Source organism: Coturnix japonica, chromosome 15 (assembly GCF_054131305.1).
Source record: "Coturnix japonica strain WE chromosome 15, WE-NBRP24, whole genome shotgun sequence".
NCBI classification, from domain to species: domain Eukaryota; kingdom Metazoa; phylum Chordata; class Aves; order Galliformes; family Phasianidae; genus Coturnix; species Coturnix japonica.
The window spans coordinates 5,644,386-5,660,802 of record NC_140677.1 but is presented as its reverse complement, the minus strand read 5'-3'; the positions used below and the strand labels follow the sequence as shown (position 1 = coordinate 5,660,802).

The window sequence follows — 16,417 nt, the reverse complement described above, 5'->3', positions numbered from 1 at the left end:
GGTCTGATTTCAGTTATTAAATATCAACTACACATTTATTTCCTTTTCCAGTCTTTCTAGTCAGGGCAGAAACAGAAACTGGACCTTTCCTATAAGCGCTTTAAAATACCCCATTTACTTTGCTTATTTTTTTGCTGCTGCTTTATAGGGATCACTGTCAAATCATATTGTTATCACGGGATACTTTATTGCTGTTAGGGGGAACAACAGCTGAGCAGAATTCAAAGCAGCGAGATGAAAGGAGATTCTGAGTCTTGAAAGTCAGTTTCCTGAGTGCACTTGACAGCTTTCCATTATTCTACTTTACTGTTTCTCCTGGAGAGAGAATTTCAGCCTAAAAATAGGGAAGTGCAACAGCCAAGAAATTGGCAAAGAGCAGCAGCAGGTGCAGTGCCCAAAACAACAGTAAAATTGTGGAAATTAAAAGGGAAAAGCTGAGCTCTGAAGATGACAGCGCCTTTAAAGAGCAGGACAAGATTCTAACGCCTTCAGTTTGGAAGGGCTCTCACAATTTAGGACCAGCTCAAATCCAAACACCCCTCAGCCAGCTGCGAGTGATGGCCAGCACAAGCTTCAGTCTGCGTCATTGTGATGGGCCCATGAATTCAAACCATCCACCTTTGAGAGGATCAAAGCAAGCAGGAGAAAGCAGATTTATTGTGCTCACACCTGAGAATCGTTCTGGGCTTTTTTTTCTGAAGGTAACCATTGCTCTTCTTGTTGCTGTCTGACTCGCAGGGCTTTCTGAGCTGTACAAACACGAAATACCTTTCCAGATTAATGAGTTTTGTACCTGTCTTATCTGGAACAAGCATTCTGTCAGCTGTGTCTTCAGTTTTCCAAGTGTCTTTATTGTAGCCAATACACAGCTTTGGCTGTCTGCAACCTACAGCGGGAGCTTCAACATCTGGACACCTTCCAGCATCAGTCTGACACATACCTGTAACAAACGAAGCAGCTGGCTATAGATTACAACCATCTGCCCTCAGCTGAATGACTTTTTAGTCATATTTCTACCCATAAACGCTGCAGAAGGGAAAAACAGCAACGGAGATAATAGATTCTGTTTAACATTAGCTTAAAGTGGTAAGTAATGTCTAATCTTAGGAGAATCTTAGTTCAGAACACTTACTTTTACCTTCCTAACGTGCTGTGTTTAAATACTGTAAAACCCCAGCATTTAATTTCTAAGCCTGAAGGCAGGGGCAGGCAATGCCAGTGTCCTTTCTAATGGAGCTGAACTGTGCTAACGGCAGTGCCAAAGAACTCATCCAAAAAAATACTTGTTATGGCCTGACTGAGCAGTTTTGAAGCTGTCTGCTTAATTAAACTCAGTTATAACGGGGAGAGGGCAGCTTTGTAAAGTGAGAGAGAGTCCCTGTTCTACATATAAGCAGAGGCTGGAGAATCACACTGCAAAGTTCTATCAGATAACTCATAACAAGCACAGAAATACTTCATATTATGTTTTTATCCACCCTTGCATCAAGTTTAGATGCAGTAGTACAGAAGAAATGAACTGGTTCTCACCACTGCTGTCTATGTGTCCATTAGGCTGTTGGTGATCTCCTCTGACGACCGCTTCCTGCCGGTCAGAAAGAGTCCCTTGTGAGGACAAGTAGCTGGGCACGTCTGGAGGCACAATGGTCTCATCTGGAGCAACGGGAGAAAGGAAATATGAATTCCTAGGAAAACATGAAGGCTTCTGTTTGCACTGCATCTCAGTCTCCCAGAGCCATGAAGAACAGACTTCTGGAGGGCAGGGATTTTGATTCACTTCAGCAGGCAACTTTAAGTCACTTATTTAGCTACCCTTGGCTTTCTCCATCTCATATCAGGCATTATTACTTTCCCCTGCCATATAAATACCAAGTGAAACTCAAGTAGACCAGGACTGAATAAAAGGGAGACAAAAATCCCACTTAGACGTGGCAGTGGTGATATGGGATCCAGTATTTCCTACTTAAGTCCACCTTGGACTATAACTAAAGCTAACAGTAATACAGGAAGACCACGAATGGGGAAGCCTTAAAGTAGTTTTGCCTCACATCTGTACAGAGACTGTATGAAGTTTTTTTCTCCCTGCAACATTTGTTTCAGCACCTAATTATCCCCTTGGAATTGTGGCAGAAAGCAATAAGCACTGCTGCTTCCTCCAGGAAGAGAGGGATGCCCCTCATCACTATGGTTACAACAGCTCATACAGGCAACATGGAAAAAAGGGTTTCCTACTTCAAGACTCTTTTTTCTACGTTCAGAACACACGGTCTTTGACAATACAGTAATGATCTGAGCACTGTGGGCATCACGCTGACCGTCTCAAGAGTTGGTTATCATTTACAGTCATGGAAAATTAAAGTTGCAAAACAACAGTTGAAACTACTTCCACTTGGAAAAGACCTTTCTGAAGAGCCAGCCAAGGACAGAAATGCAGCTGTAAACACGCAGGGAAAGGGTGGTTCCAACTCCTGCAGCCAAGAGAATTGCTGAGAAAAGCCAACTGCTTTTCCAGTAAGATTGTGGCTACCTGACATGCTGATCTGGCCCCAGAGGGAAGTCTGACAACACATGAGGTTAGGGAGAGCATCAGCAGGATCCTAGAGGTACCTGTGTTGGTGACGCTGTATTCCTCACTCTTCTTTCTGGTTTGGTAGATGATGCAGACCCAGACCAGCGACGTCAGCACGATGCTGCACACCACAGCAATGGTGATGATCCCCACGGTGGTACGGTCTTTTCTACACCCAAGAGACTGTAAGATGCTCACGTGGCTGTGCGCACGCTCCGTCCCCAGGGTGTTAGACATTTCACAAGTGTATTTCCCTGCATCTTCCAAGACAACATTCCTAATGACGAGGAGCTGGTTGCCAGAGGTGAAGTGATGCCTTTCTGTCACACTCAGGGGCTGGTCACCTTTCAGCCAGGTAATGCGGGGAGGTGGGCTCCCCGTGGCTTTGCACAGAAGAGCCACAGTCTCACCTACAGACACTACATGGTCTTCCAGTGGGTGAATCAAAGACGGTGTCTCTGTAGGGGAATAAAGCAGAAATTAATTCTTGATGGACACCGTGATAACATTTTTCCTTTACCAGCACTGAATGTAACTCGTGTTTCTGCAGACAAACATTTGGCAGTGCAGCATGTGGCCATGTGCCTACAAGTATGGCAGCCGTGCACCAAACAGACCTCAAAATCATGACCAAAGCAGTTTCTTAACCAGCTGGTGTTAGTGTTCCCAACAGAGAAAAAGCCTAGGCTATGGGGCAATGGCTGACACATGTGAATGATCTGGCAAGGCCAGAGAAAGGGAGCACAATTTCCATTTGAAGTCAGTTTCCTAGGTAGGAAATAGCATGGCTACAGGGGCTCCCCAGTACAGAGCAAATGTGAATTAAATCTCCTTCTTTGTAATCAGCAGGCTGTTTTTCACTACTTAACTACAGTATAAAAGAATGAACAAAAACACAGAACATGGCCTCTTTGTCCCATTTCTGCAACTGCTGAAGAACACTCCCTTTCCAGTTCCTGCTTCTAGACCAGTTAGTCTTCCAGCGGCTCTCAGGCATCTTACCCAGTACAGTCAGGGTGGCATTTGCAAGCACAGACCCTGCAGAGTTCTGTGCTGTGCAGCTGTAAACGCCCATATCTTCTATCTTCACATCCGTAATGAAGAAGACATCATCATCAGGCATGACGTGCATGCGGCGTTCCCGGGCTGCAGGGAAGTCCGTGCCCCCATCTTTCTGCCAGGCAATTTGTGGGGGTGGGTGTCCTTCAGCTGCACACTCCAGCCGTGCTGTTGTCCCTGTCCGGCTGGTGATGTCGTGGGGAGTTTTGATAAATGAGGGCAACACTGATAAAGAAAAAACAGAAAAAAAGGATGAGCAACTCCATGGATAAGACACCATCTGCCAGGCAGTTCTAACTGCTTTCCTTCCTAGGCAGGACGTGGACATGATGATTACCCATAGGCAACAGGATGACAAGATGCTTTTTTAAATCTATCTTTTATCTCCACAGCACAGACCTGTCTGGGGCACCCCACTCAGGATCATTAGAGCTGGGACCAAAGCTAATTTTCTTCTGTGATTAAGCTGGGAACAAAACCTGTTATCCCTCCTACTTTCAATCACCGCAGTCCCTTTTTTTTTCTATCCTTTTTCACCCCTACAGGCAAAGGCTCCACTGGAACAGCCGAAGACAAGTGATTAAAGCCATTAAAACCATGTCTAGCTGGATGGCAGCCATCACAGGCCTGGCATGAGCTCCTCACATGGCATTTCTCAGCATGCCCTGAGAGGCAAGCAGCTGGTGTGAAGAGGTTAAGAACCCTTGAGAGTACCTAAGGTTTACAGCTGACCACAACAGGCCCCAGAGAATTGCAGAGGGAGGGAAGGAGAACTCAGCTTTCTACTCACCATTAACAGTGAGTCGAGCCTTGTTGGAGTAGGTAGAGCCAAAGTGGTTGGTGATGATACACTGATATCGGCCCTCATGGGCAAAGGTGACGTGGCGGAGGTGCAGAATGGTGGTATATTCCATCACCTCACCATCCTTCGCCCGCACGTGGGCAAAGTTCTCAATCTCGGCATTATGCAGCACTTCGTTGTCTTTCTTCCACGCAAACATCATGGGGGAGCTGCTGCTGCTGGCAGCCGAGCACGTGAAATGGATGTCCTTCCCAAGGACGGCCACTGTGGTCTCTGGCTGGATGATGATCTGAGGCTTGGGGAAATCATCTGAGAGGAAACAGAAAGCCCTGTTAGTTCCGCACTGTAAGGGCAGACTGGAACAAGCAAAGAGGTGCAACTAGAAATGAGCGGCGTGTAAGTGAAAGACATCAATACACTTCTGTCTTTACATCCTCTGCTGTCTACACCAGAGAAGCAGCTGGCTCTTGTAAAGTAGGATAATGTAAGATGGGATCATGCACACAGGCCATGCACCTCCACTGAGTGGCTGGGCTAAGCTATGGCTCTCGTTTATCTGGTTCCTTCTGTTAATCTGAATGAGACAGTCACTTAGAGGTGTGAAATCAGAGGATGCCCAGCTCCTTTCACCCATGTAGCTGAACCTCAGAAAGATACTGGTCTAAAGAAACTATCCTTCCCTGCGCAGCCCATGCAGGGGGCTCCTCTGTTTTAACTCCTTGTTCTTGTTTGCAAGAAGGAGAAAAGATAAGCAAAGAACATAAAGCCACAGAGAGAGCTCAGTGCTGCAAGATGAAAAACTTTACAGCTGCAGTCTTGGTAATATCAAGCCAAGGAAACTGTGCAGCTGTGCAGCCCCTTTTGGAACTGGAATGAGCAAGAGTCCCTTTTGATTTAATACTCAGGGAGCCCTGTACAGGATTCCCGACATGCAGGCAGTGCGCTGTGCGGTTGTGGTGGGAAATAAATTGTAGCCAATGACAAATTTTCCAAATGCAGGCTTGGGCTTCCTTTGATCCCATTGAATAACAAAACAAAACTGAAACCCTCTCATAATAACATGCTAGTAGTTAAAGAAAATGTTTCTCAAGTGAGTTCTGCCCTTCATACAACCTCAAAGTACACAAGCAAGACTTACCACACACAAAACTTTCTGGCAGGACAGCAAAAATGCTTTTGCTCTTCAGTGACTCGGGATGGGCACAGGTGGCCACCACGAAGGACTGCAGCTCCTTCTCCACTAACCACGGGGGCAACCATTTCAGCTGGCAGTCGCAGAGGAAGCTGTCACTGTTGATGTGGCTGCAGGGAAACAAAACCAACACAGCCCACTGTGAGTTCCGCGTGGAGGGAGGGCTGCAAAGCTCACAGCCCTTTCATGTTTGTCACATTCCTCCCTTCCCTTCAGCAGGAGCGGAAGGAAGAAAAGTACTGCAGGGTTGTCCTCGAGGCAGTGATGGAGCTACCTACGTCACACATTTAAGTGGCATTTCATCTCCGCACAGAACCACCCCCTCCTGTATTCCAGTGGCACTCCCTGGTGCCTTATTATTAAGCTTTCAGAGTGGTCCCCAGCAGCATTTATCAGCATCCCAACAGTCACTCAGCACCTTCTGTTACAGAAAGAACTACAGATGCAAAAAGAAGTGGAGACTCGGGATGTATTTTGTTTGACTAAGACCAGATATGTCTTCTCTATTTTGTTTCAAGAGCCAGTGTAGCAGATAGGTAAAGTGATTAAAGAGACAGTGGGCATTCAGCCTTATCTTACTGACCCTGCAGTCACTGTACTCGCTGTCACTGCTGTCTGATTCCCATTTTCTAAGTCAGGAAGAAGACCCTGAACTTGCCTGAGTACCAACTAAGTGATTTCTTCTTCCACAAACTGCAATACTCCAGAGTGGTGACAGTGGATTAAATATTTATGGAGAAGAGGAGAAAAGGAAACCAGGCGAGATTGGAAACAGTGTCTGATAACAGAGCAGAGCCCCAGCCTGGAGCACGAGCGGCAGCTCCGATAACACATCTGTATTTTTATACCAGGGGGCTGGACGACAAGTGGATTCAGTTCAAACGGTGCTATCACTGAAATGTCAGTACTGTATGTGAACCCTAAACACAGGTACTGCAGAGGAGCAGATGGGCACTGGGAATTAAATCTGTGATGGTGTGAGAAATAGAGATGGCTAACAGGACCTGGGCTGGACTTCCTGAGTGGAGATGAATCATTACACAGATGTGAACCTGCTGGAAGAACCTGTTCTGATGATCTAATTTCACTCACTATTAAATTCAAGATGTTCCTGTGACAGCTACTCGTGTGTAAAAATACCCTGCAGAGGAGGACAGCGGGGAGGAGGAAATAAATGAGCAGTAATGTGAATAACACCCCATTGGAAACAACGTGCTACTTCTCACGTCCAGGGCAAGAAGGATCCATGCTCCTTAATGGTGTGTCCAGCCCAGTTACTTACAGCTGCCGCAGGCTCTTCATCTTAGCAAAAGCATCTGCTTGGATGGAGCGGATGGCGTTATCTCCAAGGTTCCTGCAAAGCACAACCAAAGGCAATGTGAACAACAGGAACATTATGGCTGGGACAAGATCTCCCCATACCCATGTGCTGGCTTGTGAGATTTTAGCTCCTGGTGAAAGCACTTGCAGCTCATGGAAATAGGTTTCGAAACACATTTATATTGCATAGGTAACGCCAAGGAATAGTGAATGAATAAAACATTCAGGAATAAATCACTAAGTTGGTCCATACCCCACTTTCTCACTACAGTTTCTCAGTCTCAGCTACTTCCATCATCCAGAGCTCAGAAATTCCTCAGCCCTCTCAACAACCAAAGATAGTCAGGAATGTCGCATCCCAGACCAGCCCTTCAACAGAAGTGCAGAAAGCCAATACTTGCACTGAACGGTGTCTCACAAAGTCACTTTGAGAGGATACACAGCAGTGCTTCCAAAAGAACATATTCTTACAAGCTTCCCTCTCAACTATTGCTAACTAAAAAAATTCACTTGTCCTCTGAAAAGGACAGTGTCACATTTCAGGCTTGTATTTAATAAGTCAAGTGCAAGACAGACCAACACCAGCTGTGCTTGCAGAGGAACTCCTCTGTACAGCATTAATAAGGGACCCTTCAGCAGGGAAGGAAGGTACCCCTGAGTCAGGCAGTCACTACATTCTCAGTGCTCACAACATTTCTTAACAATCAACACTCAGTGAAACACTGACAGCAAAGTCCCAGATCCTTTAATGTGTCTTAATTCAGAAAGGAAGCTGTTCATGAGTCACTGCTGGAGCCATCAACCTTGGAACACAGAAAAAAAATTACACAGTGGCAGCCAAAACCTGCTTCTTGCAAATCACTCCAAGGCAGTTGTGCTGAATGGGGATGTGCAATGCCTGCATCATGAGCAGCCATCTGCAACGTGTGTCATTGCCTAGACTTAGGAAGAAGTCAGGGCAAGGGAGGAAGAGAGCAAGCTCCATCTGAAATAGCACATTTTCGCTGCCAATGGCCTGCGAAATAGCAGTGTGCAAGTCAAGGCAGATTTATCCAAGAACAAACCAAAAAATTAAGAGCATGCAGATTTGCCATATGTTCTATAACTTTGTTCTGGCACAAAAAAAGGCCAAAGTTGAGGCAGACTTATAATGAGAAGGAAGCAGGTGGCCCCCACAAATGGACTGGCTTCTCAGTTTACAAAGACACTATTAAATTGCTAGCAGATCTCTCAGGCAGCAACTTTTGGCAGACCCCCCTTCCCAAACTGCAAGGCATGGTGGGTTACTCACAGGTGCTCCAGGGCCTCCAACCCTGAGAACGCTTTCTTGGCCACCGACTTGATCTTGTTTCCAAACAGAGTTCTGCAGTTTCCAAACATCCAGTGCCAGATAAACAGAAAGAAAATGGGGAGAGGGAGGCAGAAAAAGAAGGAACACAATTAGCGTGGCTTTATCTGATAGACGCGCTCAGTGCAAGTCCCGGGAAATCTGAACTGCGTGGAGATTAAGAGGCCTGAAGTACATTCGCTTTCCCACTCCTGAAATTAAATCCTTTTATCTGTGTTTGAATTTAATAGTGATGACAGCACAGAAGGGAATGTGCCATATCATGTAAAGAGGCAGGTTTGCTCCAGTGCCTGGAAACCTTGCTGAGTAACAGAAGGTCCCCTCTATTCTTTGAAGGCTGGCTTTGGACAGGATTAAGTGCAACAACAGTTTAACAAGACTTTGGTCTCTTCCTGAAACACTTTTCATTTCTGACTTCTTCCCACATAGTAAAAGAGCGGCAATCTCTCCCCTGCTGCACAAGGGCTGGGGCTGTGTGCATGCAGCGCCTAAACAAAGTGAGTGCTGACCTCCCTCCTTGGCCTCTTGTAAATACAACAGCAGAGCAAAACAATGCAGTAAATGACAGCAGAGCGGTAATTTTGGGGGCCAAAGGGAAGGAGAGAAAAGGTAATGTGCAGAGAGACCTAAACAAGGAGCATGCTGCCTGTACCTGTGACCACAGACCATTCCTGCCCACCAACAAGAGAGGGTTCATCAGTAGGCAAGAGCCAGCTGAGTGCTCACAGCCCAGCTGGTGTGCAGGGTCTTCTATAAATACTGACCAGCGGTGACTGCTCAGGGTTCATACAAAATGGATGATCTCCTCGGCTGTTTTACAGAAACATCAGCTAGTGTCATTAATTAGGAGATTCTTTCCTTCCCAAGCTCTCTCTGTGTGAGGTTTATCTGCCAGGTGCATCTGTTTATCACCTCTCACTTCACGTGGCTTCCAATGCAAGTCATTACTAACAGATCCAGTGCACAGACTGGCACATCAGGTGCTGCTTTTGACTTTTCCTTCAAGATTTTTCTTTCAAATATAGGGTACAACACATGTGCTAATAACACTGCGATCATGGCGCTGCTTGTTACCAGATCAAGATACAAGATCAGTGCATCAGAAGTCCTATTTACTGCAATAGAACTGCTCTATGTTCTGGCTAACGTACCCCAAGCACCAGAGATGTGCGCAATCATGGGTACCATAATTTGGTAAAAGGTATCTTGTATTAATGAAGGCTTTGGAAACTCCATTAGAATGATTAATACAGTAAATAATTTACTATATGCAAACTTTGGCCATATGGCTACATCCATACACAGTAATTTCCGGAGCCATAATCCTACATTATTATTATGCTGAGCTTGGATTTGATAACTGGAGATCTGTGTTTACTGTTTCCAGCAGATCTGTTATCACAGAATCATAGAATGGCTTGGGTTGGAAAGGACCCCAAGGATCTCCACGCTCCAACCCCCCACCACAGGCAGGGCCACCAACCTCCAGATCTGGTAGTACAGCAGGATGCCCAGGGCCCAGCTTTGAACACTGAAGATGGTGATTTTCTCAACATCTCTATCTGTGCAGAGGTAAGGGGAAGCCTGACGTTCTCAATACCCACATCTATAAGCCACTTGCAAACAACTCGATGGTTATATTTGCAAGAAACCCATACTCTACTGGCAATAACACTGTGCCCCAGAAAACTCATTTCCACCTTTCAGATCTCAAACAGCCACTTCTCCAACCCCAAAGTGGCTCAAACCCAGCAGCCCCTTCCAAGGGCCGTGGCACACAGCCCTGCTGCTCCTCTCCCTGCTGCAGTCCCCAGCATTGCTGCTGTGAGCAGAGCCGGGTGCAACCGCTGCTCTCCCAGTGATTGCATCAGTGTAATTAGACGCCAGGCACGCAATTCATTAGAAAGCAGCATTTTCTCCTCCAGCCAGTTTTGCACCTGCAGGAAGATCTCAGTCACTGAGTGAGCCATCAAAAAAACCGGTTACATTGAGCAGCTTGAATAATTAGGAGAACCGGTTGCTCCCCAGCGATTCCACTGATGCTTTTCATGCTTCGGTGCTTCTCGACTCCCTTTCTTGAAGAAACATTTTAATTTAGGCCTGTGCTCTCCATCCTGGACAGCTTCATATATAATTCAGGGAAGGCTAAAGTGACCGGCCCCCCACCTCTCAGTTTAACACCTTCATTTCAGCCAACAACCCTCTCCCCACTAAATCCTTTCAGAGGCTAATCTGTGCCACATCAAAGGGGAGCAGCTTTTAAGGCAATCTCCACAGAGCCGAGGTGATTATTAATTCATTTGAAGGTCTCCTCTGAAGTGCCCATTTATTTTTGTATGCTAATGCATTTAAAGCCTATTGACGGTTTAAATACAGGCTTTAAATCAGGCAGTGAGACGTTCTCTGTAGAGGCTTCTGCTTTACTTTATTTAAGGAAAAAAAAAAGCCCTGCCAGTAAGAATAATACTCGCTTCAGCCTTAGATGAAATTACGAGTTTGGGATTTAAGTGCTGATGAGCTAAAGTGGACCTGAGCACGGTGCTTTAACAGTGCACACTCTCTAGTGTGCCCAGAATGCTCTACAATGAAATAATCTCATACTCAAGAGGGCTTTTTCTGGCCATACAGTCTGACTGACAAGAAATGATCCCAGCAAAGGTACAACCAGCTGCTTCTCTGCCCTGTGGCAGGTTTGCTGTTGTGTTACCAAACCTCTCCTGTCTGCCAAAGACCAGCCTGGTCCATGAGCTGTGCCAGGCTATGGAGTTTGCTGCAAACTCAGCCTTCTTTACACTTGCACAAGCTTCTGCCACATACAAAACAGCAGACAAAACCAGCCACCTTTTGGAGCCGCTGCCTGTGCCCAATGGCCAATGTCAGGTCAAGCTGGGCTGTTCCACCAGCAGCAATAGGGCTCTGCCCAGAGCTCCAAGCACACACAGCCTGCACAGCCCCGCGGGCTCTTTGCTCCATCCTGCTCCTCCTGGCCTCTGCCTGACCCCCACAGCTCACCAGTGCTCATTCCTCCTGGTCACTGAGTCAATCCTTCTGAACTCTTTCCCCTCACACCACGCTCTCCCCCTCTGGCTGTTTCACTTTCCTGCTGCCGTTCGCACCCAACACTTGTGACACACTCAGGTATGCAGGAGCACTACTCGTACTCCCATGATAGTGGCCCCATGGGAGCGATGCCCTGTGGTGATGTCCCAGCAGGACAGTGACCCCTCCTCTCCCATGTCAGAGCTGCACTCCTTTCAGACTCACAGCACTGCAGCCTGCAAGTCCCTGTTTCCCAACTCACATTAATTCCTACTGGCTTCTCTCCCTCCCACACAACTTCTGCCCTCCTGCCTGCCCTCTAACCCATTTCTGCTTTCTGCCTCACTTGTAGCTGCTACTTGTCCCCTCTCCTTCGACCCAGCGACTCCCCTCAACAACGATCCATTGCCATCTATGTCTGTGACTTGAATTTTTTCTCCTCCGTCAAAGCATTACGACCCCACCAGTCCTGCACGGCTCTTCCCACTCCCCCAGGAGCCTCTAATGAGAACACGACAATATACCGCCCGCCAGGGTTCATTCTGGCCATCTGCTATCCATCGAGGTACTTTTACTGCACCTCTAGCTGTGCCACCCCAGCATCAGAGACAGCGTGATGGGAGGGTGCTGAGAACTTAAACAAAGGCAAGAGGTAATGATTAGAAAGACTCTTGGTTTGTCACAAGCCATCAGAGACTTCCCTGACAAGGCTGATTTATATAACTGATTTCAAATGGAATACGAACAAGCACAGACAGAGCAATGTGAAAATACTTGTGAAGGCCAAGCAAGCAATAAACATTTGCAAGGCGCATGCTTGCCTTAGGTTTCTTTTTATCTCTTTAAGAGCCTATGCCCCGTGGTGCCTTTTATTGTCACTGCACATGGAAGCAAGCCCAAAAGATCACTCTCAGACAGAGTATCCCACAGAAATGAATCCTGCCTCAAACCTCTGCTGTAACAGGAAATGGTGTGACTTCTCTCTGTTTATTGTTATTCGTTCCATCAATCGGTGGTTTGCTGAAGATTGCAAGGGGGCTTTGGTTGCTGTTTGATTTTGGAAGCAAAGAACAGTTGTGCTGAATCTTAGAGCTGAAAACAACCTAAGTTTCTCTCTCAGGTTTCTGAGCTGTGGTATATGACACACAGTAAGCAACGATCTGTGCTTTAAAAGGCCCAGAATTGCCTCCTATCTGCAGAACTACCTTTGCCTCAGATGTTCTGTGGATTTATATCTTGTTCCAAAGGAAATAGCATCAGAGAGGAGACAGATCCACCCCCCGAGGCACACAGCACAACTGCTTTGCAGAACTTCAAACCAGGGATACTCACAGCTTGCTCAGATTTTCTAGGCCAGTAAAGGCTCCGTTGGTGTCTTCTATTGTGCCTGAGATGTCATTGTGGTCCAGTTCCCTGGGGAGAGGACAAGAGAAAGCTCATAATCGGTGTCTAAGTCCTAGGGTCATCGCTAAAAACAAACATAAGAAAGTCTGAGAATGGCAAACAAAGAGCTTCCCACTTTGTCCTAACAGTTATCAAAACTTGTTAAGTCCTGCAGCAAAGCCACACTAATCACTTATTAACACTAAAGTTTTTTTTCCTGGCTAAACCCCCCCACCCCGATTCTGAGCCAGTAGCTACTTTTTCAACATGTGGGGTGTAGCCCTGTTCTAACTTTGTTTATTCAAGCAGAAAACCAAACAACAAACATGCAGCCCCAAAAGTAAACTATAAGAACCAACGGGAACTGAGAGATGAGGCAGTGTGTCCCCTCCATCTGCACCTACATCTCTGAGGGTAAAACTTCACCGCATTTGGATGGTGCCCACCAAAGGCAAAGGAAAGTACAGCTCCCCTTTCTCTCCCAACTGAAATTCCACCATGACTGAGGATGTATTAAATCTGAACAACCAGGGTTTAACAGCTGTCCTTAAATACTGCTATCATGACTCCTGATAACTTGGGCTGTTCCTGTGCCTACACGAGTTTGCCTACAGCTTTATCTTAGGAAGACGATGGTGTATTTTCTACAAAGCTGCATTTTTTTCTGGCAATGAACTTGAAAGTTCAACAAAGGGAAGCACTGTCATCATTGCGCAAAGCCAAACTCTGTATAGCCATTAAAAAAGAAAAGTTCGAATTCCTTTTCCAGCCTTAGCTTCTTTTGGCTTTCAAATTCGCCATCAATTATGAGAGTCAAAGGGGTCTGAAGAAAAACAAGCAGACAGAACAAACAGAAAGATCCACAAAAGCTGTTCAAACAGCCCGTTTAAAAATCCTTCCCTCCTGTGCTTTAATTCCAGCTAGCACTGAATACCCAGCAACACAGACAGAAATTGATCATTTCCAACGTTAAATAAAAAGAAAGAAAAAAATAATTAGGCTCTGTTGGTTTTGTTACATCACTCTGATTTAAAACCTAGCAAAAAACCAACAACAAAGCCAACTAAATCATCCAGATAACCCCCTGAACCCTCAGGTACTCTTTTCGCACCTTTTGAAGCCTATTATCAGATCAATCTCAGTTTAAATATATCAAAACCAAGAAAGAAAAACATTTCAGAAACAAAGCCCTCTGCATTCTTTCAAATGCCAGGTACAGGCATCACAGTGTAGCTGCCGGGCTGTAAGGCACAGCCACACAATAACAAACAAAGGAACAAGAATAATAATTCCACAGTTGGAATATTCACACGGGATGGGGCTGAGGTTGCAGTGCTTAGTACCTAAGCTGGCTGCAGTCCTCGGCTTCGGTGTGTGAATTAACAACGTGCAAGGAGATGGCCCAAAGCCACAGCTCCTCTTTCTCAGCTGCTTTCAGCGTGAGAGCCGAACCCCCATCCCTGGGGAACTCTGCCCTCCGCCAGCATTACTGCAGATGTCAGAGAGATCTGTGGGTACAGCGATGCCAAAGGGATGGATAAAAACCCAACACCTCAGTGGGGTATGGACAGTTGCAGGAGAGATGCTTTGATGTGCTGACAGTTTCCGTGCTATCTAAGTGGGAAGAGGCAAATAGCTCCTCCTGGAGCTATAGTTTCTACAGTTTCCCTCTGCTTGCCAAGCCAATGCCAGCTGATCTGTTTGTCTGGTTTTTAAAGGCAAATCCCTTCTCCTGTTCAGATCCACCACCGGCTTCTGGTCTTTGGAATCGCAAACCTTTTCCCATGGCAAAGACAGCCGGGTGGGAATGGCCCACAGGAACCCTGTGACATGCACTTCTATTAATTGACTGCCACGCATTGTGTTTTCTTGAAAAAGGAAAAAGAAAACGGTATTGCTTGTTCATCCAGAGACAACTCAAAGGTTTAGTGTCAGAAAGGAGGAAAAAACCCTTCTCCACAAATGGGTGAAAATAAAGAAGAAAAAAAGAAAGAGCGGGGTACTTTGGCCCTGCTCTCTTTGTATTCCAGCTCCTCTCCCAGCCCCTGTTGCCAATTTCCTATTCTTTCTGGCTGGCTGAGCTTGAATGCTAGCAGCCTTGTTAATCATTGTGCTGCAAGGTCTCTGGGCCTGACCTCTATTTGAATAGCTCCACATTTCAGCAGTTTCACACCCACCAAAGGCTCCCCAACAATGGGCCATAATTAAAGCATGCTCGGGTCTTTTTCACCAGGTGCAGGACCCAATAGGCCTTTCTCTTTATTAAATTAGAGCTCACTCACACACTCCCTCTCCTCCTCCCCCCTCGGTCCTAAACATAAAAGAGGCTCCACATTCACTGCAGAGCAAAGAGAAGGCCAGCTCCCCTTCCCTCCATTTCTCTTTGGAAACCTTTAGTTCCGGTCCTGACAGCTGCCTCAAAGAAGGCATTTCTGAATGCCCAGTGCCTGAAAGGCTTTCGTTTAAGTTTCCAAGAAAAAAGGAAAAGAAAAAAAATCAAACAAAACCCAAACTCACTTTCCCGTCACTTCCTTCACTGTGAACTTCAATAAAAGAGAGAGATGTAGAAAGTACTGTAAAGAGGGAAGAGATCTCTCTTCCCATTTCCTTTTAATTACCCAGACCATAATGGATTGCTGGAGGAATGAAGTATCAAAGCAGGAAGTCAGCCTGCTGAACACAAGTGGCCTGGAGGCTCAGCTGTGTCTGTACCCTCAGCAGCTTCCTGCTGCCACGGGTGAGCCCTGAGCTGGGGTGAAGCTTCAAGTGTTGTTAAACGCTTGGTACCCAGACATATAAGCAGATCTGGATTTGTTTTGCCACTGCTTTTTCCTTCTCAACGCCATCTTCACCAAGAAGATGCAGCAGCACAAATACTTAACAGCACATTTACAGGAGATACTGAGTTTCCAACATTGTCACTGGAAGGAATTGTTCTTCACAGATTCTAAGTGTAGAGTGAGCCAACAGAAACAGACCTTTTCTAAGAACTTCAATTAAAGTCAGTATGATACCAAGAGAATTCTGCTGCTGGCTGAACTAAAACCTTAGGAATTTTTGCTTAGCGGAGCTACATTCAGGATCCTGTCCCATGTTCCTTTATTTTGGGGCCCTCTGCTCTGAAAGCACTGTGTAACACTGAGCGGTCCAGTTGCAATGCTCCTAACTACATTAAGAACTGTGAGTTCACTGAACTTGACTAATGGGGTAAACACAAGAGAGCGGCACATGGGAGTTTGCAGCCGAGGATGCAGGAGCCCAGCGAAACTGCAAAGGAGAACAGTTTGGCAGAATACAACCTGAGGAGGGAAGGTGGGTGTTGTGTTATCTAACAAGCAACTTACAGGACACGCAGGTTTTTGAGTCCCTTGAAGGCACCTTCCGCAATATGATTGATGGAATTGTGGCTCAGCCGTAGTACATGCAGTCCTCCGAGGTCTGCCAAGCTTCCCTCATCCAGCCTGGTGAGGTTGTTGTAAGAGAGTATTCTGAGGAGAAAAACAACAGCCCTTGTCATCCAACCAGCCTGTTCCAAACTCCTCTGCACCAGCCAGTGCCTGCCTCCCATCCCACAACAATCTCACAACAGGCAGCATATACTGGGTGGATACATAACAGCTTGATTAGGAAACAGCGCTGCAGCCTGCAAATATTCCCAAACGATACCATGGGGCAGCAGGCATTTGCCACCCATCTGTGGGATAG

At 46.3% G+C, this 16,417-nt stretch overlaps 1 protein-coding gene across 1 annotated transcript in view; it reads right to left on the bottom strand.

The window, feature by feature from the left end:
• Positions 1-16,417, bottom strand: part of LRIG1 (leucine rich repeats and immunoglobulin like domains 1) — a 75,539-nt gene that overhangs the window by 3,350 nt on the left and 55,772 nt on the right. The window contains exons 8-17 of the mRNA XM_015875192.3: positions 16,057-16,200; positions 12,662-12,742; positions 8,234-8,305; positions 6,905-6,976; positions 5,569-5,732; positions 4,419-4,739; positions 3,572-3,853; positions 2,608-3,027; positions 1,531-1,653; positions 794-940 (exon numbers count right to left, since the gene is read on the bottom strand). Coding sequence (XP_015730678.2) covers positions 794-940; positions 1,531-1,653; positions 2,608-3,027; positions 3,572-3,853; positions 4,419-4,739; positions 5,569-5,732; positions 6,905-6,976; positions 8,234-8,305; positions 12,662-12,742; positions 16,057-16,200 — 1,826 coding nt within the window. The remainder of the gene's footprint in view (positions 1-793; positions 941-1,530; positions 1,654-2,607; positions 3,028-3,571; positions 3,854-4,418; positions 4,740-5,568; positions 5,733-6,904; positions 6,977-8,233; positions 8,306-12,661; positions 12,743-16,056; positions 16,201-16,417) is intronic.